Source organism: Myotis yumanensis, unplaced genomic scaffold, assembly GCF_028538775.1.
Source record: "Myotis yumanensis isolate MYYU_CA2020_CCGP unplaced genomic scaffold, mMyoYum1.0.hap1 SCAF_19, whole genome shotgun sequence".
Lineage (NCBI taxonomy): Eukaryota > Metazoa > Chordata > Mammalia > Chiroptera > Vespertilionidae > Myotis > Myotis yumanensis.
In genome coordinates, this window is record NW_027223770.1 from 25,310,479 (window position 1) to 25,337,560 (window position 27,082).

Genomic DNA, 27,082 nt, shown 5'->3' on the forward strand with positions numbered 1-27,082 from the left:
GGACCCCTGGGAGGGTCCTCGGAGATGGGGTCTCCTGTTATTTATCTCGGAAAGATACATCCGTGGCCCTCCCTGTGTTGGGGACTCGCCTCGGCTCTGAGTGCGGGGAGAGCGGACAGACAGGCTGACCACTCAGCTGGGTTGGGGCGGGTGGGGGGCGGTCAGCTGATGGAGGGAATGCCAGGCCGATGGAGGAGGGTGGCGAGGGGCGGGGCGAGACATCCCTCGTGGCTCCGGGGGCGCGGCCTGGCCAGGGGCGGGGCCCAGCTTTCCCCGTGGGGCGCGGGCGGGCGGCGGCGGAGGCGGGGCCAAGAGCACGGGGCCTGGCCCCGCGGGCTGGGCCGGGCTGGAGCCGGCGGGCGGGAGCGGCTGCCGGATTCACCGTCGCAGCTGCCGGAGCCGCAGCCGGAGCTGCCGGGAGCTGGAGGACAGTCCCCGCCGGAGTCGGAGTGGAGCCCAGCCGAGCTCACCGCCTGGCACCGGCCGGAGCGCGGGCCTGGGCACTGACGGAGGCACGGAGCCGCGACGACTGGGCATCGCAGGACTCCACGGGGTGCAGGAGCCTGGATTACCCCGGCGGGGCCTGGTCATGGCCTGAAGGCGCAGGAGATGCGCGCAGGAGATCCCGGAACCTGCACCGAAGAGGAAGAAGAACCGGGATTCTCTCTGCCTGGCGTGGGCACTAGGTCGGGAGAAGAGTAGAGACTCCACCTGGCACAGGGCAGAGGTGCCCGGAGCTTACTAGGCCAGAGAGCCTGGCATCCCAGCAGCCGCGACCTGGGCTCGGCACGGCTCCTGGACCTCGGCTGGCACGGGCCTGGCAGAACAGGCCGTTGGCTTACCTGTCTGAAAGGAAGGCCGGGATCTGAGAAGCCAGGACCAGGTGGCAGGGCTCTCTGGTGGCTCCGGGGAGCTGGCCTCCTGCCCCAGCCCCACGGGCACGGATGTGCCGCTGTCCTCGGGAGCACCATGACAGCAGGATGACCTCTGCGGACACAGTGGCAGTGGCCGGCAGTGCTCGGGGGGCTGGGTCCCCCGAGTGGCCCCCCGAAGCCCCCCAGGCCCCTGGGCGGCCTGGCCGGGCCCGGGTGGCCATGGCAGCCCTGGTGTGGCTGCTGGCGGGAGCCAGCATGTCCAGTCTCAACAAGTGGATTTTCACGGTGCACGGCTTCGGGCGGCCCCTGCTGCTCTCGGCGCTGCACATGCTGGCCGCGGCGTTGGCATGCCACCGGGGAGCTCGGCGCCCCTTGCCCGGCGGTACCCACTGCCAAGTGCTGCTGCTCAGCCTGACCTTCGGCACCTCGATGGCCTGCGGCAATGTGGGCCTGAGCACGGTGCCCCTGGACCTGGCACAGCTGGCCACCACGACCACACCGCTGATCACGCTGGCCCTGTCGGCGCTGCTGCTGGGCCGGCGTCACCACCCGCTGCAGTTCGCCGCCATGGGCCCGCTCTGCCTGGGGGCTGCCTGCAGCCTGGCGGGTGAGCTCCGGACACCGCCCGCTGGCTGTGGCTTCCTGCTGGCTGCCACCTGCCTCCGTGGCCTCAAGTCCATCCAGCAGAGTGAGTGCCCGGGTCACTGTCTGAGGAGGCGGGGGTCGCGGTGGGTGTGTGGTCCGGGTGGCCCTGAGAGGGAGGTGGCCGACAGCCCATTTTACAGATGAAGCAACTGAGCCTCGCGGCTTTGGAAGAGGCAGAAACCGAGAAAACCCAGAAAGAGCCAACAACTCAGTGAGTTCCAGGCCCCAAACTTAGGCTAATATTTCATAATTGCTGCCCTTGATCTGTGTCCAGTGTTTCTTGTCTCTCTATCTCTCTGGATCTCCCCATACTGCCCTGATCAAGGAAATCACTATCTTGTCCCCATTTGACGGGGCGAGGGGATGCCCTGGGCCGTGTGGCCAGTGAGCGGCGGAGGTGCGATCGGAACTCGGGCAGCCAATCTCCGTGCTGTCCTAGATGCAGCATAAGCTGTGGCCCCAGGGGGAGAGCTGACCATGGGGACCAGGGGGGGGAGAAAGCGGGCAAGGCCTTGAGCTGGGCTTTGGAGGGCAGGGGGTTGGCTAAGTTGGGGAAGGGTTCCTGTTTGCTGGGAGCTGCTGTGTAACAGGCCCCCTGTGCTGGGTGTTGACCTTGAGTCGTCATGGCAACCACCACCTTCACTCCCATTTTATAGATGATGGAACTGAGGCCCAGGGAGGTTTGTGATTCGCTCAGGGTTACCTCACCTCTGCTGAAAGGAGACAGGGAGGATCTGAGCAGAGGGCGGAGGCCACCTTCCTGCTTGTTCCTCTGAGGGGAGTCTGAGTCACAACCCCACTCTCTCTGCCTAAACCCAAGGGAGGTATGGGGGAGGCCAGGGCACCCACTCGGGCAGGGAGACCACCCCTCTGCTCATACTGGGTGACCTTGGGCAGGTCTGGGTCTTGTCTGGGCCTCGGTCTCCCCATCTGTTTGGTGGAGAAGGGTTGGAAGTGTCCAGGCGCCTCTGGCTCTCCGTCCCTGCCCACTCTGAGATCCTGAGACCCAGTCCTGCGGGAAGGAAGGGGTGCCCCAAGGGCACTGGGCTGGGGTTGGGGCGACCTGCTGCTGGGCAGGTTGCAGCCGGGATCCGGCCCTGCCCTGGCATCTTCAGAGGCAGGCCCTGTCCCCACCCGCCCAGGCTCTGTGGCAGGGCCGGAGCCTCGTTCTATTTTTGCCCTCAGGTTATATGAGAGCGGGTGCCGGAGCTCAGGCCTGGGTTCTGGGCATGAGGAGACAGTGGGAAACCTGACCCCCTGGGCACACCCACCACCCCACCTCCCAGCCTCGAGGCTCGCCCAGAAGGAGCCCCCGCCTGCAGAATGGGTATGGCCGGCGAGAGCCTAGGCACCCAGGCACGGAGGGGTGGGTGCCTGGCATTAGGCCCCTTCTTGGCCTCTGCCAGCTCCTTCCATCTGTCCCCTGTCAACTGCCTGGCCCCGGAGGTGGGTTGGGTGCTTGCTCCAGGCTCCCACAGCACCCTCCGCGCCCCCCCCCATCAAGCCTCTGAGCGCCCCCTATTATAGCCGCTTGGTTACCTGTCTGTGTCCCGTCAGACAGGAGCTCTGAGAGGCATGGGCGGGGTTGGGGCCTCTCCATGTCCCCAGCACCTGGCCTGGGACCTTAAGTGGTAGATGTATTAATGGCTGTGACCGCTATGAGGCTATGGTGAGTTTCTGTGCATGGCCCAGGGTGCTCCTGAGGGCGCTGAGGAGGCTGGGGCCCACCAAACAGAGAGGGAGGCCCCGCAGAGATGGGGAGGGACAGACTGGAGCCAGAGGGGTGGCATGGGTTTGGGGCAAGAGGAGGTTTCTACTTCCGGAGGTTCGGGGAAAGGCGCCAGGGCAAGATTCCGATTGGAGTGTAAATGGCCGACACCAGCTCCCTTCGCGAGAGCAGACTCCGTGGGTGCAGAGGATGGTAGTCTGGGAAGCGGAGCACCCAGCGATCCTGGGCACGGCCAGCAGCCTCCTTCCCACCTGGGCCGGTTGCAGGCCCGGGGGCAGCGGGGGGGGCGGGGGGGGGCTATGTGGGGAGAGGAGTGAGGCCAACTCCCCACTCACAGGAAGGCTAGGAAGTGGGGTGTGAGCTTGTTCTCAGCTGTGCATCAGGGAGCAGCCTGGCCCGACCCCCGTCCTCGGACCTCGCGGCCGGTGGGGAGACGCCCTCAGAAACAGCAATCCCAATGGTAGGAGAGAAACTCCAGAGCCATGGTGGACACAGGTGTGGTCCGGGCAGTGACTCTAGGGGAGACCAGAGAAGGCTGCCCGAGGCAAGAGGCCTGCAGCAATGACAATAACAATCTTATATAGTAAAAGGCCAGGGACCATAAGCATTACGACCGGAATGACCGCTCGACCAGTCGCCATGAGGTGCATTGACCACCTCTCATGGCCCCCCCCCCCCCCGCCCCCACGCCGGGGCGGGCAGGGCGTCTCGGGCGGGGGACTGGACCTCTTGTAATATAATAATAGGCCTGGCTGGTGTGGCTCAGTGGTGGAGCATTGACCTATGAGCCAGGAGGTCACGGTTCAATTCCCATGCTCAGGTTGCAGGCTCGATGGCCAGTGTGGGGTGTGCAGGAGGCAGCCTATCAGGGATTCTCTCTCATCATTGATGTTTCTATCTCTCCCTTTCTCTTCCTCTCGAAATAAAAAAAAATAAATAATGTTAGTAGCAAACACATGCTCTGCCCCGCTCTTCACATAGAAAAACGAGGAAAGGGCACTCTGGGAGCAGGAAACAGGCCGTGCCAGGGCACGGGTATCGGCCACAGGAGCAGAGACAGCTGCCGTGGTCAGCAGTTACCACCGGGCACCAGGCCCTGTGCCCAGCACCTCACCTGGCCCTGCTACGCATGAGCAGACAAGGCTTGGAGAGAGGGTGGCTTGCCTGGTAGCGCACAGCTAGCGACGGAGTAAGGACGGGATGAGCCAGGGCCCAGCAGAACATGTTTGTCTACATGCGGCAGAGCCTGGTATGTTCAGATGCTGAAACAAAGATGTCTTTGGAGAAGGAGAGGTTGAAATGGAAGGTTGTGGGGGGCGGGGAGGGGGCTGGCAGAGGAGGGGTCGCTGAGGAGGCAGGATGGCAAGCTGGCATTTTGGGGGCCCCGGGTGCAGTGAGCTGCCTCTGACAGAGGATCACCCCTCTCTCCCTGGGCTGCAGGGAGGCGAGGCAGAGGACGGGGGGCGGGGGGGGGGGGGGGCCGGGGGGGTTGCAGAACAGGGGCAGAGGCTGGGTGAGGAGGCTAGGACCCTCCTGCCTGACTGTCTCGCACCTGAAATCCTAAACGCCTCCCAGCGATTGGACCTTGAACATGGAGGCCACAGGCAGCTCCTAACGGTGCTATATTTGGAGCGAGCCAGCGAGCGAGCGAGCAGGAGGTATTCCAATTATCTGTTCATTTCTAGAAATGCTCTAGCCGGAGGGACTGTTGCCTAGAGAACAAAGCCAAAACATCAGAGTGAAATAGAGATTTCCTGTTCCAAGCGTAGCCCATGAGTAAGCTTCTCTGTGGCTCTTCGGAAAGTGTGTGTCAGAAGATGCAGAGAGGAGAACCCCTGAATCCGTCACTCATCTCTCGCCCCTAAAACTTGGACGAGCCCCCAAACCATCATTGCCTTCGTGCAGATACTCCCACTGCCCTGAGCGGTGTCTGACTTTGATGAGGGGCACCACTTCCTATGTGAACTGGCTGGGTGATAACGTGTGTACGCATAGACACCCACACCCGCACACATGTTCACACATATGCAAGGTGGTAGAATCCATTCTTTCTTTCTTTTTTTTAAAATATATTTTTATTGCCCTAACCGGTTTGGCTCAGTGGATAGAGCGTCGGCCTGCGAACTGAAGGGTCCCAGGTTCGATTCCGGTCAAGGGCAGGTACCTTGGTTGCGGGCACATCCCCAGTAGGGGGTGTGCAGGAGGCAGCTGATGGATGTTTCTCTCTCATCGATGTTTCTAACTCTCTATCCCTCTCCCTTCCTCTCTGTAAAAAATCAATAAAATATATATTTTTTTAAAAAAAGAAACATCAATGATGAGAGGGAATCATTGATTGGTTGCCTCCTGCACGCCCCACACGGGAGATTGAGCCCACAATCCGGGCATGTGCCCTGACTGGGAATTGAACTGTGGCCTCCTGGTTCATAGGTCGACACTCAACCACTGAGCCATGCCGGCCGGGCTCCCCTCTTTCTTTGCAAAGCTGAAAGATTTCCCCTTGCTCCTGGATCCATCTCGACAAGCCCCAGTGTTGGTAGCAGAAGATGCTGATTAGTGGATGACAGCCACATGCAGACAATGACTCTTTTGTTGTTCTCTTGTCATGCCCGTGGTCATAAGTGGATGAAGCAATGAGTGGACCCCACATTTGACTCAAACAATTTATTATTTTAAAATTCCTTTTTCTTTTTAAATATAAAGGTCATGTAGCTATTAAGTGGCAGAGCTGGAGACTTCTGCTGGCCTGTCCCTGCTATGGTGGTGGGAGCTACACTGTGGGGTAGTGGGTGTGATGAGGGCTGAGATCAAAAAAGGTGGGTCAGGACCACTTCGTGCAGGGCCTTCTGCCCTGGTTAAGAACCTAGGATAGCCCAGCAGGTGTGGCTCAGTGGTTGAGCATCGACCTACAAAGCAGAAGGCCAGGGTTCAATTCCAGGTCGGGGCACATGCCCAGGTAGTGGGCTCGATTCCCAGTGTGGGGTGTGCAGGAGGCAGCTAATCAGTGATTTTCATCACTGATGTTTCTATTTCTCTCTCCCTCTTCCTTCCTCTCTGAAATCAATAAGAATATATTTTTAAAAAAGAAAGAAAAAAGAACCTAGGATATTGTTCCCTGGGCCTGGGGAGCCGCTGAAGATTTTCGGGAGCCACATCTCATGTTTATTGGTCATTTGGAAATCACTTGTAGATTATCGTTTTAATCTATGGGGAGCAGTTTGAAATGCGTGATAATAGACCCATTTATTTTATTTTTTTACATTTACTGAGCACTTACCTTATAAAGGGCTTTATGTATGCTATCTATTATAATCTTTATAAAAACCCTTGCATATTAGGTTTTATTTTTTTTATTATTATTTTTAAAATGTATTTTTATTGATTTCAGAGAGGAAGGGAGAGGGAGAGAGAGAAACATCAATGATGGGAATCATGGATCAGCTGCCCCCTGCACGCCCCACTCTGGGGATCGAGCCCACAACCCCGGCCTGTGCCCTGACCGGGAATCGAACGGAGACCTCCTGGTTCCTAGGCCAACGCTCAAGCATGCCAGCTGGGCCATATTAGGCTTTACTATCACCTAAGTTTGCAGGGGAGGAGACCTAGGCCTCCAGAGGTTAACTGTGTGGTCACAGCTAGTGAAGTCACCACCCAGGCAGCGTGATTCGAATTCTTGACTATCACGTTCCAGAGCAGGAGCCGCTAGCTCTGCCCGAGCGGGTGGGCGGGCTTCCCGGAGGTGGGGCCGCGGGGGGGCAGGCTGGGTTGGCGAAGTGGGGTTTCCTCCCCCCAGGGGCAGGTGCTGATGTGTGCTGTCCGCCTGCAGGTGCCCTGCTGCAGGAGGAGCGGCTGGACGCGGTGACCCTGCTGTACGCCACCTCGCTGCCCAGCTTCTGCCTGCTGGCCGGCGCCGCCCTGGTGCTGGAGGCCGGGGTGGCCCTGTCGCCGGCTCCCACCGACTGCCGCCTCTGGGCCTGCATCCTGCTCAGCTGCCTCCTGTCCGTGCTCTACAACCTGGCCAGCTTCTCCCTGCTGGCCCTCACCTCCGCCCTCACCGTCCACGTCCTCGGCAACCTCACTGTCGTGGGCAACCTCGTCCTGTCCCGGCTCCTGTTCGGCAGCCACCTCAGCACCCTCAGCTACGTGGGCATCGGGCTCACCCTCGCGGGGATGTTCCTTTACCACAACTGCGAGGTCGTGGCCTCCTGGGCTGCCCGCTGGGGCTTCTGGCGGAGGAACCAGCCTGGCAAGGGTCTCTGAGGCCTGGGAGAGCACCTGGGCCGTCGGGGACAGCCCCCCCAGCCTGAACCCAACTTGGCCAGTGGCCATGGGACAAGCGGAGAGCAGGCAGCCACGGGGCCGTGGGAGGGCGAGGTGCCTTCAGGAAAGGCCACCTGGGGGGCTGGACGGGGCCTCCCAGCGAGACCCACCTGTCCCTGCCTGCCTCCCTCCCCTCACCCCAGGCCCCGCTCACTACTGGATGGTGGGTCCACGCCTGGCACACTCACTGTGCTTGTCAGAGTAATTATTAATCCGACGACTACGCCGAAAACTGCTGGCCAAACTTCGAGAACCTCTCCGTATTCTGATGACGACGATGATGATTCCTGGCGGGTGCACAATCCTCCCTCCAGGAAGCAGGGGAGGCAGCTGGGGGGCCCCGGGACGGGCTTGTTGCTGCTGGGCTCCCCTTTGGGGGGGGGGTGTCATCTGTGCCAACTCCTGGCAGCTGCTGTAGCCTCATCCCTGGACCCTCCAGTTTTGGGTCTTCCGCCCTCAAATAAACTATTTTTGCTTGTACCCCTGTGTCGTTCCTCAGGGTGACAGCCAAGGAAATACAGCGGAACCTCGTTTCTCGAACTTAATTCGTTCCGGAAGGCTGTTCGAAAATCGAATCATTTTTGCCCCCCTAGAAATCATGTAAATTAATCTATTCCAGACCCCCCCCCCCCCCAATGATCCCGTTTTAACCTTTCTTTTTTTTTTTTTTTTAAATATTTTATTGATTTCTTACAGAGAGGAAGGGAGAGGGATAGAGAGTTAGAAACATCGATCAGCTGCCTCCTGCACATCTCCCACTGGGGATGTGTCCGCAACCCAGGTACATGCCCTTGACCGGAATCGAACCTGGGACCTTTCAGTCCGCAGGCCGACGCTCTATCCACTGAGCCAAACCGGTTTCGGCTAACCTTTCTTATATATTGTACTGTTTAATCCATAAACAAACACCTTAAAAACAAAAGGACATGAAAATTTACTAAGAAAGGAAATGTACATAAAAAAATGAAAAATGTTTTAAAAATGGAAATTTAACAATAATTATAAGCAGCAAAAAAACCACGAAAATATTCAGAGCACCAGATCCCGAGATGTTAACCGTGGTAACTGGACTCATACTCGCGCGCTCTCTCCCTTGCCACCTGAGAGATGCTTGACTGTCATACAGGTATCGGCATGAAAAGGCTGTCAGGTTGGGAAGCGAATTGTTCGAGATGGGAGACGTTCGAGAAACGAGGTTCCACTGTATGGGGGAGTGACGGGCTCACTGGCCCCCAGCCACCCACAGAAAGATGCGGAGATCCTTCCTTACGCAGTGACCTGTCCCCTTCTCCAAAGTCCCTCCACTGGCCGGGCCGCCACTGTCCATCGGGGAGGCAGTGGCTTCCTCCCCGCTCTGCTCTGGGCCCTCCACTCCAACTTCCACGCGGTCCCAGAAGGATCTTCCTAAAACACACACCTTCTGCCCCACCTGGTTTGGCTCAGTCGATAGAGCATCCGGCCTGTGGACTGAAGGGTCCCAGGTTTGATTCTGGTCAAGGGCAGGTACCTCGGTTGTAAGCTCCATCCCCGGCCCTGTTCGGGGCCCATGCAGGAGGCAATCAATCGATGTGTCTCTCTCACCTCGATGTTTCTCTCTCTCTCTCTCCCCTCCTTCCACTCTCTCTAAAAATCAATGGGAAAATATCCTCAGGAGAGGATTCAAAACAACAAAACAAAAAAACCAAAACTGCAAGGACCCTGCCTGGATTAGGGGAAATCCTGCTCTGCCCGCCTCACTGTATGTCTTCTGTGGGTAGCCGCCCTTCCCTGAGCCTCAGTTTCTGTATCTGCAAAATGGGTATGATGATCCCCAAGGAGAGGGTTCCAGTGAGAAGCCCGATGGGCAGGGCCAGAGAAGAAGGGGGGTGATGGTGTCAGCTGGCTTGGCCCCCATCTTGTGCTATCATCTTCTCACCCACTTTCTCTGAGGCTCCAGGCCCACTGGGAAAGTGTAGACGGTCTCTGCTTGCTTCGTGAGGAGGAGAGCTAGACCAGGTTGGGGCTGGGATCCAGGGACCTGGGACTCAGGGAGGAGTCATTCATGCCTTCGCACAGACAGAATTCCAGCAGGACCGCCATGCCAGCCAACGCTAGGCAGGGCTGTGTGAGCCCACGGTTGGGGATGGGGGCAGGGAAGGCCTGGGAGTCACCTGGCCCAGGAAGGACAGATGCAGGGTTTCCCGGCCCTGGCCTCCACCCAGGCTGGCCTTGCAGAGGGAAGTGGGCCCAGGGTGAGTCACTCACCACCCACCCTCCCTGTGACTCAGAGGTGCCCGTGGCCCAGCCCTGTCCTGGTGTCACTCAGGCACCTCCGGGGTCCAATCTGCAGCCTGGCAAGACGGGACAAAGGATGGACGGCTTTGGGCGGGCAGAGCCTCCTCCGGACTCAGGGTAACAGATGTCACCTTCCTTGGGCAGTTCTTCCCTACCTCCAGCCCTGCTCTGCCCCAGGCCACGCCGAGTCAAAGGTCACCCGCAGCTCCCTGCACTTCTGCAGGCAGGGCCCTGTGCACATTCCATTCTCAGCGCTGGTTTATCGCCTCTTCCCCACCGGACTGGGCCCAGGGAAGGTTGAGGCCACTGTCCCCTCCGCTGCTGTCTCCCCAGCACGGACACGGATGAAGCAGGCAGAAGAGACTAATAGCCAAGAGCAGGGGCCGGAGCGGGTTCAAATCCCAGCTCTGGCACGTCCAAGCCGTGTGACCCGGGGCCGGGCCTTCCCCTCCTGTGCCTGTTTGTGAACTGGGAGCAGCCGCAGAGCCTACCCCCATCTCGTCGGGGAGGCTGCAAGTGCTTAGCAACAGGGTCTGGAACCTCCCAGGTCCTCGAGGAAAGTTAGGAGACGGCTCACTCCAGATGCCGTCCAGTTCCTCCCGCAAGGCTTCTCATGCTCCCCGACCCCCAGCCTTCACTGCACAGGGAGGGCCCCCAGGGCTGCAGGCGGGAGGGACACCCCAGCTCCCACCACCCTGCCCTGCCTGGGAGGAAGCCGGGGAAGCTGGCTCTGAGCTGGGCATCCTGCCATTGTGAATTCAGAACAAAGCTGCGGCCTTGTCTCAGCCTCAGCTGCCAGGGGCCCCTGCCCTCTCCCCAAGGGGCCCTGGGGTTGCCATTCCGGGGGCCGGGGCAAACGAGGACTCTTCTCACTTCCTACTCTGCTCCCAAGTCAGCTGAGGGACCCAGCAACTCCGCTCTCCCCGCTTGGTTGCAGATACTTCCTGGAAACACCAAACACCATGGAGAGCCATGGAAGGTTCTGAGCGGCAGGCAAGAGCCAGGATGTTCGAGAAACATTTCCTGATAACGGCCCTTCGGTTCAGTCTGGATCCTGTGTGGAGGAGATACCGAAGGGGCAGGGAGGCCAGGGGAGAGCTATTGCTGCGGTCCGGGTGAGCAGGGGACAGGGGGGGCCGTGTCCTGGGCCCACACATAGCAGCATCAGTTGTATTGAATTGGGGTGACAAATGATCCCCAAATGTTATGCCTGAAAGCATTATGGCTTCAGGACAGACAGACTGAGGGAAGTGATTCTTTTCTTTTCCATCTGGCCCCGCCCCCAGTGAAGCCTCAGACTGAAGTTGAAACTTGCAGCTCTGTGGGATCCATTTCTCAAGCTCCCTCTTCTCCATGACCTTCCCCCCCGCCCCCCCTCCCTCCAGTTTCCAAGACCCTTCATTCATTCTCTAGGCCTCCGGCTGGAACTCAGGGCCCTTAATCTCCTTACTCTGCCGCATACGTTCTGTGAATGGATCTGCTCCGGGGCCAAGTGACTGAGATGAAGAGAAAAAAGGAAATGGCCACCGCTGGTACGAGGCGAGGTTTGGGCCTGCAGCTCCAGCCTCTGAGCCAGGGCCTGGGAGAGGAACCCCGGGGCCTGCTGTCAGGCCTTCTCTCCACAGGTGCCCTAGAGAAACGAATGCCGCCTTCCAGCACAGGCCGGTGGGGATTGCCAAGGGCACTTTCAGACCCTATATGTACAACAGCACTTGTGGAAAAAAAAGTTAAAAAAATGTTACATGGTGGAATGCCGTCTTTGAAAATTATCAGACGCTTATATCAAATCCAGAAAACCAGAGCTGGCCCTGTGGTTGCAGGTGGGAGCGACACTGGCCCGGAACCCCTAGGGTTCCCAGAGCACCATGGACGGTCACTTATCCAGTAGGTTAAGCAAGGAAGAGCCATGATGCTTTGGGCGCCGGTCCGTTTGACCCAGGCACCACCTGCCTTACTCACTCTCCCTTCTGACCAGTAGCCATGACCTGTCACTCACGGGGTAGAAAACTTATCTTCACCATTTTATACTTAGTGAGTTTAATCTTTAAAGGGATGGATTACAAGATAAAAGCTACGGCACGCTTCCTTTTTTATTGCTCTGATAAAAGGCAACATGTTTTTTTTCTGTAGCACAAAAGTAGGATGTTTCAGTTCTTAGTGCAGGATCAATGGCAGATCTGCACCTCTGACCCCCGATGCGGGGGCCGGGGGCATGGCTTACAGTGGAATCATTAAACGAACCTCCTCCTCGTAGATGTCAGGGACCCTGCCCACGGGGGAGCTGACCATGCGCACGGTGTTCTTGCCAAACAGCTGGAACTCATAGTGAATGAGCTGCTCCCAAAATCCACTGTTGGGCCGGATGATGGGCCGACAGGACTTGGTCCAGGCGTGGGCCTCCAGCAGGGACATGGTGTGGTACTTCATGAGGTAGGCGAGGCACAGGGCGGCCGAGCGGCTCACACCGGCTGCGCAGTGGAGCAGCGTGCGGCCCTGCTTCATCCCGACATCGTGGATGTGGTCGGCAATCGGGTCGAAGAAGTCACGGAGGTGTGACGTGGGGGTGTCGGCCACAGGCACCTGCACATACTGGATGTCTTCATACAAGGTACTCACCACCTCCACCGAGACATTGACGACCGAGGTGATGTGGTTGCTGGAGAGCATGAGCCTGTTGTTGGCAGCCACCCCATTGCTGATGTACAGGCTGCTGGTGATCTGAGAGAGGCCGCTGACCGAGGGCCGTGGGAACTGAAGCGGGGAGGTACAGGGAGATGCGGTCATCAGGCCGGTGGTCAGCGGCCAGTGAGACATGCAGGCCGCATCTTTCTGCTAGGCTGTGTCCATGGAAAACTGCAAGGAGGGAGAGAATGTTTAGAGGGTGGGAGCCCCGCTGGGCCAGCAGGCCAACCCCAGGGGATTCCTGGGAAATGGATGGATGGGCCTATAGCAGGATTCCCCCAGGTGGTCCTCTGCCTGTCACAGTAGAATGACCCAGGTTACTTATTAAAAATGCAGATCTCCAGGCACTTTCTCAAACCCACGGAGCAGGATCTGGGGTGAGGAGCAGGAGTCTACACGCTCAGCAGGACAAAGGACAACGCCCTGAGCCCGGCACTTACCTTCAGGGGCCCCGCATTTTTAGTTGGGCCGACTCCTGTCCCGCAGCTGAGCCTTAGCCTAACTCTCCACGAGGCTCCCAAAGCCCCTTCTCTGTTCTCTTCAATCCTCTTTCCTCCAGCCCCTCTAATGGGAACCACTCGCATGCCTCCCTCCTCTTCTGACTTTACGGTCCAACCATGAAGCTCTGAACCAGTGACAGGAAACCAGGGCCCACTGTGCTGGGAGTCACTGGTTATATTGAGAGAGAGGAGGGTCTTAGCTTCCCTCTCCAAGAACCATCTCTTTTTAAAAAGTTTATATATATATGTATTATTGATTTCAGAGAGGAAGAGAGAGGGAGAGACAAAAACATCAATGATGAGAGCAATCATTGATTGGTCTCATGCACACCTCTACTAGGGATCGAGCCCACAACCCAGGCATGTGCCCTTGACCGTAATCGAACTCGGGACCTTTCAGTCCACAGGCTGACGCTCTATCTACTGAGCCAAACCAGGCAGGGCAAGAACCATCTCTTTGAAGAGATAAAATGTGCCCATGTGCAACAGTCCTACGTCAGTAACCACGCTCCTGCACGTCGCCTCTAAGGACGGCCTGGGGAAGAGAGTCGCTGACAGCTTCCTGGAGGCCAGCATAAGGGCACCCCTGCACCCCCCACACCCCAGTGGCCAGTGCAGCGAGGCAGAGGGGCTTCAGGTAGACAAGCCATACCACAATGATGCGGTGTATAGCAGGACTGTGCCAGGGACCCCAAAGCGGGGCAGAACCCCATCTTCTCCTAAAAAAATCCAGGTCCCTTACTCTCTCAGTCGAGAACAAAGCTGTAAAAACAGCACATCTTCACGTTCCACTGAAACAGGAGCATTCGGATTTAGAGCACAAATGGCAGTCTTCGTCCGGCACAAACAGGCAGGGAGCTGAAGGTCTATCCCCTGCTTAGTGTATTTCAGTGGCTGCCTACTGTCAGGATGAGATGGCGTCCCTTAGCTTAGCGGTCAGGGCCATATACACCCTGGCTGCCACCCATCCCTCCAGCCTCCTGTTAGCCTGCCCTGTGTCCTGAAGGGCGGCAGCTGGCCTGAGCCGCTTGCAGTTCCATATGGACATCTGGTCCTCTCTGGCCTTTGCTGCTCTCAGTCCCTTTCCTTACAAGCTTGTCAGATCCTCATCTGTCACATTCCGCAGAGGACTGGTGAGACTGCAGTCTTAGCCAAGGGCCACTTCCTGGGGGAAATCCCCCAAGGTCACACTCCTCCCCTACATTTGATGGAGTCCCTGCTCCAGGCTTTCTAAGCCCTACGAGCTCTCCTTGCTAAGACTCCCTGAAGATGTGGCTTTGCTATGACCTGGGAGTCCTATTGGGACATCACTGTGTCTCTCTTCGCTCCCACTGTGTAACCAGTGCCAAGCTCTATGTCTCCACAAGTAGGTGCTTGATAAATATTTTCAACGGGAGAATGTGTCCAACAAGTATGACTCATCCTCTGGGATATCTGGGAAGGATGCGTTCTCTGGCTATGTTTCTCTAGAGTTTTGGGGAGGGGCGGGGTGGAGGTGAGTGTGGTTCCTAGGCTGTTGGAGAGGAAGGACAACGGCTGCACAGGCAAGTCCTACCTGCCAATGGCCCAGCATCGAATGCATCAGGCTCACCTCGGGGATGGGGGCTTGTTTGTTCCAAAGATCGCGTGAGGGCAGGGAAAAAGCCTCCCTCTCCCAAAACCAGTTGGAAGTCTAAATGTCCTGGATCCTCCTCATCCAAAAACCCAGAGAGAAGTGGGCTTCGGTCCGAAAGCCGGCCTTTCTGGTCTCAGTAGGTGTGGGACAAGTCGGCAAACACCGCGGGGCGCCTGTTAATCCTGGGATATAAATGAGCAACGAAGTTCACGGGTGGGCCGGAGGGAGGCGCCACTTCCAGGGGAGAGCCAGATAGGTTTCTTAGGAAGTTAGCGCAGCAACGGGCTTCCTATCGGCTGGGTATCAAGACCCAGATGGTCTGACCTCTCCGCCGCGGGCGCGAGCGCAGGTTCGTTCCGAAAGCAACCGTGCCCGAAGCCTCGGACCAAGGTCTCGAGGAAAGAAGACCAATCCGATCACCGCCTCCCCAGCCCCGGCCACGGGAGCCATCGTTCCCTGCGGCCCAACGCTCTGGTTTCCATAGTAATGGTCCCTCATCCGGGAAGAAATCCGCCGTGCCGAGTCTTCGGAGACACCAGGGCCTCGTCTCCCAGCCCGGGAGCCGCCCCGCCCGGACTCACCCGGTTACCCGCTCCACGATCACGCGGTGGCCACAGCCGTCCGAGTCGAAAAGTAGGGTCCGTTCAGCGCGTGCAGCCCACTCCCCTGGCCTAGCGCGTCTCCATGGCAACGTACCCGATCACGCTACGGCAGCCGCCGAGGGACAATCCCCCCGCGCCCGCCGCCTTCCGGGTCCCGCGCGCTTCCGGTCCTCCCGGCCCCGCCCCCTCGCTTGTTTCCGGGGCAACGAGCCCTACTCAGCGCACTGCGTCTGCGCGGGGGCTCACTCCACGGCCGCGCGCGCCCACAGAGCATGGCTGCCAGTGAACCTCCTCCGCCTGAGTCGTCCCCGAACGTGGAGAACGAGGCTGCCCAGCAGCACAGGCCCTCGGTCTCCTGGAAATTAACCTCGCCCGCCAACGCGGCCGCCAGGAAGACCAGTGGCATTTACCCGGCCTCAGCCGCGTTCCAGCGCCACCGGCTCATCATCAGCCGCCCCGAAATCAACTTAGGGACCCAGCCGCAGATCTGTTTCCTGCAGCCGCGGACCTCGCAGCCGCTAGTGCTCTTCAGGTGCGGACGGTCCGGGTGTGGAGAGCGTCTGTCGGACACCGGGGCCCTTGAGGGAGCCCGAACTGCCTCGGACCCCCGCCCCCTCAGCTGGCCCCCGAGACCCCGGCGCTGTCACTCCCAGAGCCTGGCTCTGTCCGGGACCCCAGGAGAGTGGAAGCCCCACAGACTCCGGGGAGGAACCGGAAGTCCCACCTGCAACCCACAGGTCCGACCAGGCTCGTCCCAGCCCCGTCGACTCCCAGGCTGGACCTCGTGCAGCCCGGGGCCCCCCAGCGCCCTTGGGGCCGAGCCTTGGACTTCCTGAGAGCCGGGCGGGGCGCATGTCCCTTCAGGCCTGACACCCCTCTCCTCAGCTTCCGGGTTCCCCAGGGGCCCTGGGAAAACCTGTTTCCCCCAGGCCGGCCCCAGTCCCCATTAGACACCCATTTCTCACCCCGGCCAGCATCCTCCAGCCCCCCAGAGGCCTTGCTTTGGAAAACAGTTTGGTTCTCCAAACTGTTTGGAATGGTCCCTGCCTTTTTTTCTCCCTTCGTAGGGAATATTGGTAAATTTGGTGCACCACTGAATGGGAGACATGTTTCATGGGTCTTAAATATTTTAAGTTTTGTTGTTTTAAACAGGATTTGGAGGACTTTTGTATGTGTGCATCTTGATCCCTATATGAACACCCTTTTTTCTTTTTTTATACATTTTTATTGATTTCAGAGAGGGAGGGAGAGGGATAGAAACATCAATGATGAGAGAGGATCATGGGTGGGCTGCCTCCTGCACACCACCCTCCAGGGATCAGGGGATCCAGCCACAACCCGGCATGTGCCCCCGACCTGAATCGAACCCGAGACCCTTAAGTCTGTAGGCCGATGCTCTATCCACTGAGCAAAACCAGCCAGGGCTGAACACCCTTTTTCTTCACCTCGTGCCTTTGCTGTCAGAAAAATGGAACTGGGAGATTGGGACCGTGTGTTTATTTACACCAGCTTGTGAATGTAAAAACTCATAAAATCGTGGTTCCAAATCGGCTGAATTAGGAAAAATTGTCTAAACTCCCAGAATGTTTTCTTTTAAAAAATTGTCCTTTTTTTTGTAGGTATACACTTATTATAGAAAAATCAGACAAGCAAAAAGAATGGCCAGAGACAATCCCTTTAACATTTTGATATGTATTATTCCAGATCCATTCATATTCATATATGTTTACACATTTGGGGGTGAGGGTGTGTCATTAAAAAGCTCACTAATTTTTAAAAATATATATTTTATTGATTTTATACAGAGAGGAAGGGAGAGGGATAGAGAGTTAGAAATATCCATGAGAGAGAAACATTGATCAGCTGCCTCCTGCACGCCCCCTTGTGGGGATGCGCCCGCAACTAAGGTACATGCCCTTGACTGGAATCGAGCCTGGCACCCTTCAGTCCGCAGACCGCCGCTCTATCCACTGAGCTAAACCGGTCAGGGCTAATTTTTTTTAAAAAATATATTTTAATGATTTTAGAGAGGAAAGGAGAGGGGGAGAGAGAAACATCAATGATGAGAGAGAATCATTGTTGGCTGCCTCCTGCATGCCCCCCACTGGGGATCGAGCCCGCAACCCAGGCATGTGCCCTTGGTCGGAATCGAACCCGGGACCCCTCAGTCCGCAGGCCGACGCTCTATCCATTGAGCCAAACCAGCCAGGGCAAAAAAAGTTCACTAATTTGTAGCCTGCTTTCCTCCCCACCTACTACACTATGAATGTCTGTTTTATACACAACTGCCGAGTATTTTATTGTAGGACCTAACCACAATTTATTCAGTTGCTTCCCTGCTGTACATTTAGTTTCCAAAGTTTAGAAAGAAAATATGAGCAACTATTTTGAAGTGGGCAAAAACATTTAAAGGTACATAATTGTAAATTCCCTTCATGGTATAACCAAAATTACCGAAGAGTGAAAACTCAGTGCCTGATATTATTATTATTATTTTTTAAAATATATTTTATTGATTCTTTACAGAGAGGAAGGGAGAGAGATAGAGAGTTAGAAACATCGATGAGAGAGAAACATCGATCATCTGCCTCCTGCACATCTCCTACTGGAGATGTGCCCGCAACCCAGGTACATGCCCTTGACCGGAATCGAACCTGGGACCTTTCAGTCCGCAGGCCGACGCTCTATCCACTGAGCCAAACCGGTTTTGGCCCTGATATTATTTTTGGCCCAATCATTCTCTCTAGTTTCACCTGGCTCATTTCACTCCACCCCTCCCGACCCCATACCACCTTCTACCTCTCACCCTCCATTCTCCTCCAACGTTTGTCTGTCCCATACTTCCCTTACTTTGACTTTTTCCCCAATCCCTTTTCTCTTAGAATTCCGGTATTAGGCAACCTAACCTCTGTCCAAACTCTTTGAGCCTCCTTAGATCTAGGCTCTGGAGCAAGTGCCCCCACTTCAGCGCCCCTCAAATTCAGCCCTTCGAACCCTACCCTACAACTTCTGCTTCTCTTCCCTAAGACCCCCCACTTTCCATTTCCTCCTGCATTTTCTCCTTAAGACGGCTGCTCCAGCAGACAGTTCTGAGTCCTTGTTGACCCTTCCCTTGTCGACTGCTCTTTCTCCACCCTCCTCAGGATGGCTTTTCCTCTCGGCATTCAAGGAACTACCCCTTTAGCTCACATTTTTCCCACAAGAAGAAACCTAGGCCTCCCTTGCTTCTCTGGCAGTCACGACAGAGCTGTTCCTCTGTCAAGAAACCTGGGGAGGCCTCAGCCACTATCCCAGGACCCTAGCAGATCAGCCCCTGGCCTCAGCCATCTTAACCTGTCCCACCTTCCTCTGCCCCTCCAGCTTAATGAATTCCAGCGAAGCGGCCGTGACAAAATTTTTACCCAAGAGCCACTTATCTCGGGTGATTATTCGTGACAACCTCAGTGCGCAACGAATCTATGAGTTGGAGGTAAAGTCCTCACAAGCTTTTGTGTTAGAGGGTGTTGGTGGCTTGACCCATGTTCGTTTCACTCTCCCTGATTCCTTGAGGGGGCGGTTCCCAGGTCTTAGAGGGGATGGGGAGTCACGAAGGTGCTCTAATGCAAGTCCCATTTTCTGGAGGAGTCTGAAACTCGGGGTTACTGACTTGCCCAGGGTGTCACTGCTGTTCCTGTGCTGATGGCGCCTGGGAAAACGATTTCATGTTTTGGATCTCGGAGCATTCTCCCTCACCCTCCACCCCCCCGCCCCCATCCAAAGCACATTACCTTTCCATTTGGGGAATCCATGGATGGATTCCTACTCTCTCCCATTAAAAAAAGTCTTGGGTCCTAGAGCTTAAAGTGGCATCAACATAGTTTGGTCAGTTTTTTTTGGGGGGGGGGATTAACCCCCACTTTTCATAGGAAAATTGAGGTTCTACTTTTTGCTGATGGACAGCTAGGGTTTGACCTGCTTGGTTGAAAGCTGTCAGGCATCGCCCCACAGCTGGTTCATTCATTAAATGTGTCTTGAGGGTCTGCTTGGGACAGGCGCTGTGTGGGGGAAGGGGAAGAAACCAGTGAATAGGATGGATTCCGGAAATGTACTCATTTCTTCGAGCAGAGCAGGCAGCCCGGAATTGACTCTGTTGAGCTTCCCTCCATGTTGCAGGAGGATGGGCCCATGGGATTCTGACATTGAAAAGAGAAGGAGGCTTAAGAGATGGGGCCAGGTTCTCTTAAGCCTCCTTAAGAAAGAGTAGAGGCCTGGGTGTTTCTCCATCTGCTAACCTTCCAGTGACCTGCTGTAGGAGAAATAGGATGACCTCTTGTCTGGTTCTGTTTCCACATGCCCAACACTTCCCCGTCCTTCAAAACCCAACCCCCCGATTCTTATTGCGACCCTCCAGGGGACTTTTCCTGCTCTCTCCCCACTTTGAACTCTGTTGGTTTGTTTTAAAGGGATGTGTCACTCTCTGCCTTGCTTAGAAACATTTGGGCTTGTGTCCCATCTTCCTGACTGTGTTGTAATTTCTGTGAAGACAGGCAGCTGATTCTCCTTAGTGTCCTCTCCGCAGCTAGCTCATTGGAATAAATAAATGAACGAGTAAGGTAGAGGATGTGCCTTCCCAGAGCCTAGAGTCTTGGGGACAGGACAAAAGTGACATAATAGAAGAAGTAACTCGCGTTCAAAGGGAGGCAGGCAATGTCCCATACGATATGTGGAAGCACTAAGCGAGTAATGGGGGCAGAGTGATCGTTAAAGAATGGGGAGAGGAGGGGACAAGATGCACCCTTTCTCCACACCCTCCCCCACCTCATTCTGACCAGAGGTGTAAAGGTCAAAATCAGGGTCTAGGCTGCAGACTCTCAGAAGGTGCCATAGGAGTTATCTAGCTCAACGCCCACATTTTACAAACAGGGAAATAGGCTGGCCTGTTGTCTACCCTCCTATCAGCAACACAGATGCCTCTCGTTAGTAGTTTCTTCATCCTAACCTCATTTGTTTTTCTGTAAGATGAAAACGGTAGAAAAGACCAAGAAAAAGATGAGCCACTTGCATGACCACTTGAAAAAAAAGTTCTTGATGGACCAGTTGAGAAAGCTGGGGCGCTGGAGACGGGAGTTCATCAGTGTCCGGCAGTACCTGGACAGCATCCGTCCGCGCAGGGTTGACTCCAGCCTAAAAGAAAAATCCAGCCGCCTTAATCAAGGTAGAAGGTCCACCCCAGAGCCATGACAACACTAGACTGACAGGGGGAGAAGACGTAGAAGCCAGCCACAGGAGAAGACGTAGAAGCCAGCCACAGGAGAAGACGTAGAAGCCAGCCAGCACCATCATAGAACAATAAACAGACCAACGGACAGTGGAGTACAGAAACCCTAGCAATTCTAATATCCTTGCCCTGCCTCGTTCCCTCTGTTCTGGTGAAGGAGATCCTGATCGTCCCCTAGCTGCCTGAGTGGAGGAGGCTTAACCAAGCCAGCATTCATGGTTAAGGCCAAGATCGACCTCCTGTGCCCATGTGTCTGAGGTGAAATGCCAGGCCAGGGCACTGGGCAGTGGCACCTTAGATGGCAGCATATAATAAACATAGACCCACACCAGCTGGGGCAGGGAAGGGGGGATGACTGCTCCAGCCCACTGCCCTGCCTCTCTCTACTCAAGTTTGCAAAGTATAGGTAACATTTTTCCCAGACAGAAAACGTCAGGCTCTTCTCTCATGTGACTGAGGTCACCTAGGACTTGCAGTGTGGATGTTGGCAACACAGAATAGAGCCCTCCTGATTCTGGTAGTTCCGTTCTGCCCCACACAGAGCTTCCAGCCAGATATTCTCAAAGGGACCAGAGGCAGTGTAGATCTAGTAGTATAATAGCAGGCGAAACCTACACCAACGCATTTTCAGAATGTCCACAAGAGGGCACTATTGCAACACCTCCCTGCAGGGTGAGAGCCCTCTAGGTCTATCAATTGGGTCTTTTCAGACTAGAATTGATTACGAGGGTGCTGTTCTCAGAATGTCCACATGAGGGCACTATTGCAACACCTTTCTGCAGGGTGAGAACCCTCTCAGTTGGGTTGCAGAAAGCAGCCGACTGGGATGTCAACAGAAGCTGTCCCTCCACACTTAGCTACATGCTGCCTATCTCCCTCTTAGCTCATGCATCTCCTTTTCTGGGTAAAATGAGACAAACCAGCACGTACTGTAGTGTCTATGGCTGGCTACAAGCTTATGAGAGAATCTGTCTGGATTTTGAATGAAGACCAATGGGAGTTGAAAGGACTGGGTTCTTACCCAGTTGTTGGCAATGTGACCTTGGGCTCAGGCATATGGGGCAGGGTTCCTGCCATCTCACAGGGCAGAGCTCAGGCAGAAGTAATGGTTGGGGCCGGCTCTGCAGCACAGGTCGGTTCAGCTATTCCAGAACCTTCCAGCCCACAGGGGACTTCACTTCTTCACTCTAGCTTTCCTGCTCCTAAGGCCCTCAGGGACAGCCTGGCAGCTAGTTCTCCAAGGGATAGCATTTGACACTTTAAATATAAAAAATCTGCCCTAGCCAGTTTGGCACAGTGGATAGACCGTCGGCCTGTGGACTGAAGGGTCCTGGGTTCGATTCTGGTCGAGGGCATGTACCTCTGTTGCAGTCTCCCCCCTGGTCCAGCCCTGGTCGGGGCACGTGCAGGAGGCAACCAATCGATGTGTTTCTCCCACGCTGATATTTCTGTCTTTCCCTCTCTTCCACTCTCTCTAAAAATCAATGGAAAACTATCTTCAGGTGAGGATAAAAAATTTTTTTAAATATGCCCTAACTGGTTTGGCTCAGTGGATAGAGCGTCAGCCTGAGGACTGAAAGGTCCCAGGTTTGATTCTGGTCAAGGGCATGTACCTTGGTTGCAGGCACATCCCCAGTAGGGGGTGTGTAGGAGGCAGCTGATCGATGTTTCTAACTCTCTATCCCTCTCCCTTTTTTTAAAAAAAATCAATAAAATATATTAAAATAAAATAAAAGTGAAAACTGTCCCTTGTGCCCAGGAGGTCCACACTCTGTGGGATAAATGGCACTCGCTCCTCACGGTGTGTCCACCAGATGCAGCCGGACGCTTGTTGCCTCTCTTGCCCTGCTCTTTCGGGTATGCTGAGCCCGTTGTCGTTTCCCAGGCAAGGTGTTCTCTCCGAGGTGGGACTTTGTACGCACTGGTTCCTTTGCCTTGAATGCCCTTCCACACCCTGACCTCCTAACTCCGTGCAAACCATGTCCTTTCTGTGGCGCCTTCTTCACCCGCTCTGTCATGCTTTTATTGCAGGAGTCAAAACACATCATTAACATTCACTTGCCACCTGGCTTCCCTCCTTGGGGGTTGCACACACATCTGGCACAAACAGCAGGCCCGGGCGCGCTCTGTCTGAGGTCTCTGGAGGACCTCGGGAGAATATTCATCAGCTTTCCGCCCTGTCTCTCCTCAGGGTCCTGGGCTCCACTGATTGGTCCTGCTGGGGAGGGGTCATTAGTCACTGCAGCTGGTGCTGATGTCACCAGGGCAGGCTCCGCCTGGTTCTGCTGCTTGCCTGGGCTTGGCGCTGATACACAGCTGAGGCCTAGCTGCCGTCTCCAGGGGTTACTGCTTAAAGGGAGTGTCCTGCCAAGGCTGGTAGTAATGCCCGTTGTTAGGCACCCGAGACCCTCTGCACCCGGCCCCTGCTTCCTGTCCTGCTCATGCCTGGCTCACTGGCCGCAGCCTGATCAGGAGCAAAGATCAAGAATAAACCCGGGAGGGGAGGGGGCAGGGGCAGGTAAGGCCGGTGCGATGAGCAGCGGGGAGCCTTCCTGCCCACAGGTCTAGAGTCGGAAGGGGTCGGGAGGAAGCCGGATCCCCAGCCTTTCCGCTTGTATTTCTGATTACCTGTGGTAACCACTGACTTTTCCCTTTAGGATGGAGCCTTTAAATCAGTGATGTCTAACCTTTCTAGGATCACAGACTCCTTTGGAAAAGCCATGAAAACTATGGACCTTCTTTCCAGAAGAACTGCACAGACGCGGGAACTCCGCAGACTCCTGCAGAGGCCTCACGGACCGTCAGCAGCAGTTACCCCGGGGATGTCGAGGGTCCCAGTGAAGATTCCGCTTTCAGACAAAACTCTGTCTTCCTTTACAGAGAGCCGGGCCATGGCGCCACGTGCAGTGCCCTGGCGTGAACCAGGGGCCAGCTGGCCAGGAGGCGAGGGCAGCCGTGGCTTTGGGTCGCCGCCTGGGCGTCGCGGGAAGGACCCACAGGCAGGTAAGGGCCGCCGTGGGGGCGGGAGGCGTCCATCTCCGCGCTGGGCGTCAGCTGGCCATTTGTGCTTCGGGCGCACTTACTGGTTTCTGGGCGCGGCACCTGCTCCCTGCCTATCCCTCGCCCCTGGGTTTCGGGAGGGAGCCGGAGGGTTCCGCATTCATCGCTGTTACCCCAGAACCTGGCACGGGTTGGGGTGCAGGCAGGGATGGTGGCCTGGAGCTCCCCGTCCCTCCCCGACGCCCGCCCACCAAGCTCTCGCCCCACAGGTGTTCCCAGGACGCCTTCCAAGGGCCGGGCCCTGAGCGGGGCGCTGGCGACGCCAGAGACGGCCCGGGGTCCGAGTCCCGTCCGCTGAGCGCGAGTAGGACGACAGCCCGCCGGTCCGGTCCGGCTGCGTGGGGCTGATCGGCCCGCGGAGGGCCCCGCGCTCGCCACCGCCTGCGCCGCGCGCCCGCGGAGTCCCCGCCCCGGCCCGCCCCGGCCTCCGCCTCCCCGGCCCCCTCCCCCCCGGCTCGGCCGCGTTCGGTGCTCCGCGCTCCGCGCTCGGGTCGCCGGCTCGATGGGGAAAGCGGCCGCTGTGTGCCGAGGCGGCGGCTGCTGCGGCCGCTTCCGCGGGCTGTCGTCGTCGCTGTCCACCGTTGTCCCCTGTCTGTCCTGCCACGCGGCCGCACCGAGCATGAGCGCTCCCACGCCCGACTCCGGACGGGAGCCGAAGCCGAAGCCCCAGCCCCAGCCCCAGCCAGTGCCCGCGCCCGAGTGGAAGACGGGGCCGGAACAGGTGCCGGGGCCAGGTCGGGAGCCAGCGCCGAGATCGCAGCCGGAGCCCCAGAAGACGCCTCCGCCGAGGCCGGGGTACAAACCGGAATCGGACCTGCAGCCGGGGCCGGGGCCGGGCTGGGAGTCAGGGCCCCGGCAAGAGTTGGGGTCACGTGTAGGGGAAGGACACCCCCCCAAGGCCTCATCTCTAAGGCCGCCGGCGCCCGTGGTGGGGAGCGTGCCCTCTACCAGACCCGAGTCAGGGTCGCAGCCCGCGTCAAAGCCCCCAGCTCTTCCGCGACCCGGACAGCTGAGGGTGTCTTATGGGGTCCCATTGGCAGGGGCTGGCACCGCCTCCACCGCCCCGAAGGCCTTGCTGCCCTTGCTGCCGCTGGACAGCTTCAAGGGCTGGCTCCTCAAGTGGACCAACTACCTGAAGGGCTACCAGCGTCGCTGGTTCGTGCTCAGCAACGGCCTGCTGTCGTACTACAGGTAGGACAGGCCACGGGGGCGTCTGCGTTTGCAGGGTGGTGATGGCGCGGTCCTGGGGACGGAGGCATCGGGGTTGGAGGGCACCACTACTGGCCTGGAGTTATGTGGGAACATGCGCTCTAGCAGGAGTGATGCCTTTAGCTAACCTCCCAGGATTGGGGGCCCTGACCTCTGGCAGGGGAGCCCCCTGTGGACATGACCTCTGGCAAGCCAAGTGGGTTGAGGGTGTGAGCAGGAGGTGAGTGAGGGAGTGATCTAGGGCCTCTGGTCTCGGTAGTTGTGGGACAGCTAGTCAAAGTCAGCCCCCAAAGTCCTTGATTCAGGAGCCCGAGTTCCGGCATTTCTAACAGCTCCCAGGTGACGCTGCTCCTGACCATAGTCTGAGAAGCACTGCTCCCTGTTCATAGCAAACAGGAGGGCCCTGCCTTGCTGCTGGCTCGTTCACTCGGCCAGGCAGTCTTCCTGCAGGTCACCTACCTTAGAACTCACATGGTCTTGCCTAGCCTTTTTGGAACACAGTTTCTAGAGGATGGTTGGGCCTACGGTGCCCCTGAGAATTTGGGAACTCCAATGAACTTAAGTGATGGTTCCCACGCCAAAATTGGGGTCACTCTTTAATTCCTGGCAAAGGAGAAAGCTGACACGTGTTCCTAATTCTCCCCTCTCATGTGGTATATTGGTGCCCTCGGCCCGTCGGCTGTGCTAATACACATCACACAGAACATGGCGTTCTGGAGTCAGGCAACTGAGCAAAGAGAGATCCTTTTCCCTGTTGGAAAGACCACTCTCTAATTAAAACAAAACAAACAAAAAAACAACAACACAAAACTAAGTGAAGCCTGATGTTTGGAGAAAATGTGAATATATATTTCTTATGCTCCCTCCCCATCCAGTCAACCAGCCTGCCCCCCTCCAGTATAACCACCTTCCCAAATCCTAGTCACTATCTCCTTTCTTTCCTTTTTTATTTAGTTTTATTTCAACCATCTCTAACTTTATTTTTAAAAGGGCATTTTACAGCATATGATTTTGGGAACTCATTTATAACAGTCCAGAATGTGAGCGTACCACTTCTTATTTGCGCATTTTCCTCTGGGTGGGTGACTACGAACTTTCTTGGACATGTGCAGGGATTTCTCTTGGTCGAAATCACTGGGATGTAGACAATGAACGTTCGCCTTACCTAATGCCAAACTTTTCCAAAGCACTTGTACCAATTTACACTCCCACCTGCAATTAATAAGAGGTCTTGTGGGTCTATATCCTTTGCAAAACTTGATAGTGTCAGCGTTGACTTTGCCAATCAACTGGGTTTACTGTGGCGTCTGACAGTCTTGACCTGCATTTCAATCTGCATTCTTTTTCTCTTAATAGAAAATAATTGGGGGTTTGGATTAGACTTTCTCCATTGTGTGGCTTCCTCAGGTACTTCTGCCCTGGATTTTGCTTGAGAAGCACATTTGATCACTTAAGCTTATTCTGAGGGGAAAAGTACATAATGCTAAACAGCTGGGCTTAGTAACGTGTGTATAACCAGGAAAAAAAGATGCTTTTTGTAAATATTGTCACATATAGAAAGAATTTCTGGGAAGCATGGATAATTGTTAGCAGGTTTTAAATTCTTCTCAACAATGTGGTAGGAACATAAATAAACTCAGGAGATGAGGTTCTTACTCCATTGCTTGACATTTTCAATCACATCTATTTGGATACCAACAAGGAGAATATGGTTTTGTGCTCAATTTGCTTTCTTTTATTTTGGTTGGTAGTTCCCATAAAAAATTCATCCCCAGTTCTTACCTCATAGGGAACGTGTAATTACATGAAATTAGGGGGAAAAATAATAAATGTTGTGAAAATTTCAAAAGTATTGGCTTTAGCAAGTCATTATGGAGAGCGTGTGCCAAACATAAGCTTTATCCATATTAATGACAACATTGATTCAGGTAGGCAAAATTCTGTTTTGTTGTTTACCAGTTGCCTATTTGTTGATTATTATAAATGACATTTGTTTATCAGGAAACAATTGCAAACAGAAAATTTTGTTGTAATTAATTTATTGTTCAGACTGACCTATGGGTAGGAATGGCTAAGCCAGATAGCAAGGAAGGCCTCAAAGAAATTAGTGTCTATAAGAAAGTGTCTATTAAGGTCCAAGTGAAAGTAAATTTTGGAAATCCTCTGGCTAAGGAAGACCACTGGACATCTGGTGGACTGGGACCTTTTTGGGGTGTTGGCCTGGTAACAGAAGATGGCAGACCAAGACCTCTGTGCCTCTAGGATGGATAAGGTACTCATTCCTCTAGTGCAGTGGTTCTCAACCTTGGCTGCA

The 27,082-nt window shown here is 55.8% G+C and overlaps 4 protein-coding genes across 7 annotated transcripts in view; 3 read left to right on the forward strand and 1 right to left on the reverse strand.

Annotated features, from left to right (window-relative positions):
* The first annotated feature begins 340 nt into the window (after positions 1 to 340).
* SLC35E4 (solute carrier family 35 member E4) lies at positions 341 to 9,472 on the forward strand. Of its 3 annotated transcripts, XM_070400278.1 has the most exons (3): positions 341 to 1,563; positions 1,661 to 1,731; positions 7,076 to 7,203. In XM_070400278.1, exons 1-3 carry the CDS (start codon positions 945 to 947, stop codon positions 7,109 to 7,111), a joined length of 726 nt encoding a protein of 241 aa, XP_070256379.1. In that variant the 5' UTR covers positions 341 to 944; the 3' UTR covers positions 7,112 to 7,203. The 3 variants fall into 3 exon arrangements, with proteins under 3 accessions (XP_070256379.1, XP_070256380.1, XP_070256378.1); XM_070400279.1 differs by lacking the exons at positions 1,661 to 1,731; positions 7,076 to 7,203 and adding an exon at positions 9,342 to 9,472 and having other exon boundaries at positions 341 to 1,567; XM_070400277.1 differs by lacking the exon at positions 1,661 to 1,731 and having other exon boundaries at positions 7,076 to 8,049.
* Positions 9,473 to 11,915: 2,443 nt separating this feature from the next.
* On the reverse strand, positions 11,916 to 15,382 carry DUSP18 (dual specificity phosphatase 18). 2 transcript variants are annotated; one of them, XM_070399268.1, is made up of 2 exons: positions 15,222 to 15,382; positions 11,916 to 12,696 (listed from the first exon to the last, which is right to left on the reverse strand). In XM_070399268.1, the coding sequence occupies exon 2, from the start codon at positions 12,655 to 12,657 to the stop codon at positions 12,061 to 12,063; it is 597 nt and encodes a 198-aa protein (XP_070255369.1). In that variant the 5' UTR covers positions 12,658 to 12,696; positions 15,222 to 15,382; the 3' UTR covers positions 11,916 to 12,060. The 2 variants fall into 2 exon arrangements, with proteins under 2 accessions (XP_070255369.1, XP_070255370.1); XM_070399269.1 differs by lacking the exon at positions 15,222 to 15,382 and adding an exon at positions 14,617 to 15,115.
* A 125-nt stretch (positions 15,383 to 15,507) lies between these two features.
* CUNH5orf52 (chromosome unknown C5orf52 homolog) lies at positions 15,508 to 22,338 on the forward strand. The gene is made up of 3 exons (XM_070399277.1): positions 15,508 to 15,774; positions 18,603 to 18,711; positions 20,241 to 22,338. Exons 1-3 carry the CDS (start codon positions 15,515 to 15,517, stop codon positions 20,460 to 20,462), a joined length of 591 nt encoding a protein of 196 aa, XP_070255378.1. The 5' UTR covers positions 15,508 to 15,514; the 3' UTR covers positions 20,463 to 22,338.
* A 1,430-nt stretch (positions 22,339 to 23,768) lies between these two features.
* The window catches only part of OSBP2 (oxysterol binding protein 2), a 57,048-nt gene continuing 53,734 nt past the window's right edge, over positions 23,769 to 27,082 (forward strand). Inside the window, exon 1 of the mRNA XM_070399420.1 lies at positions 23,769 to 24,750. Coding sequence (XP_070255521.1) covers positions 24,062 to 24,750 — 689 coding nt within the window. The 5' untranslated portion in view covers positions 23,769 to 24,061. The remainder of the gene's footprint in view (positions 24,751 to 27,082) is intronic.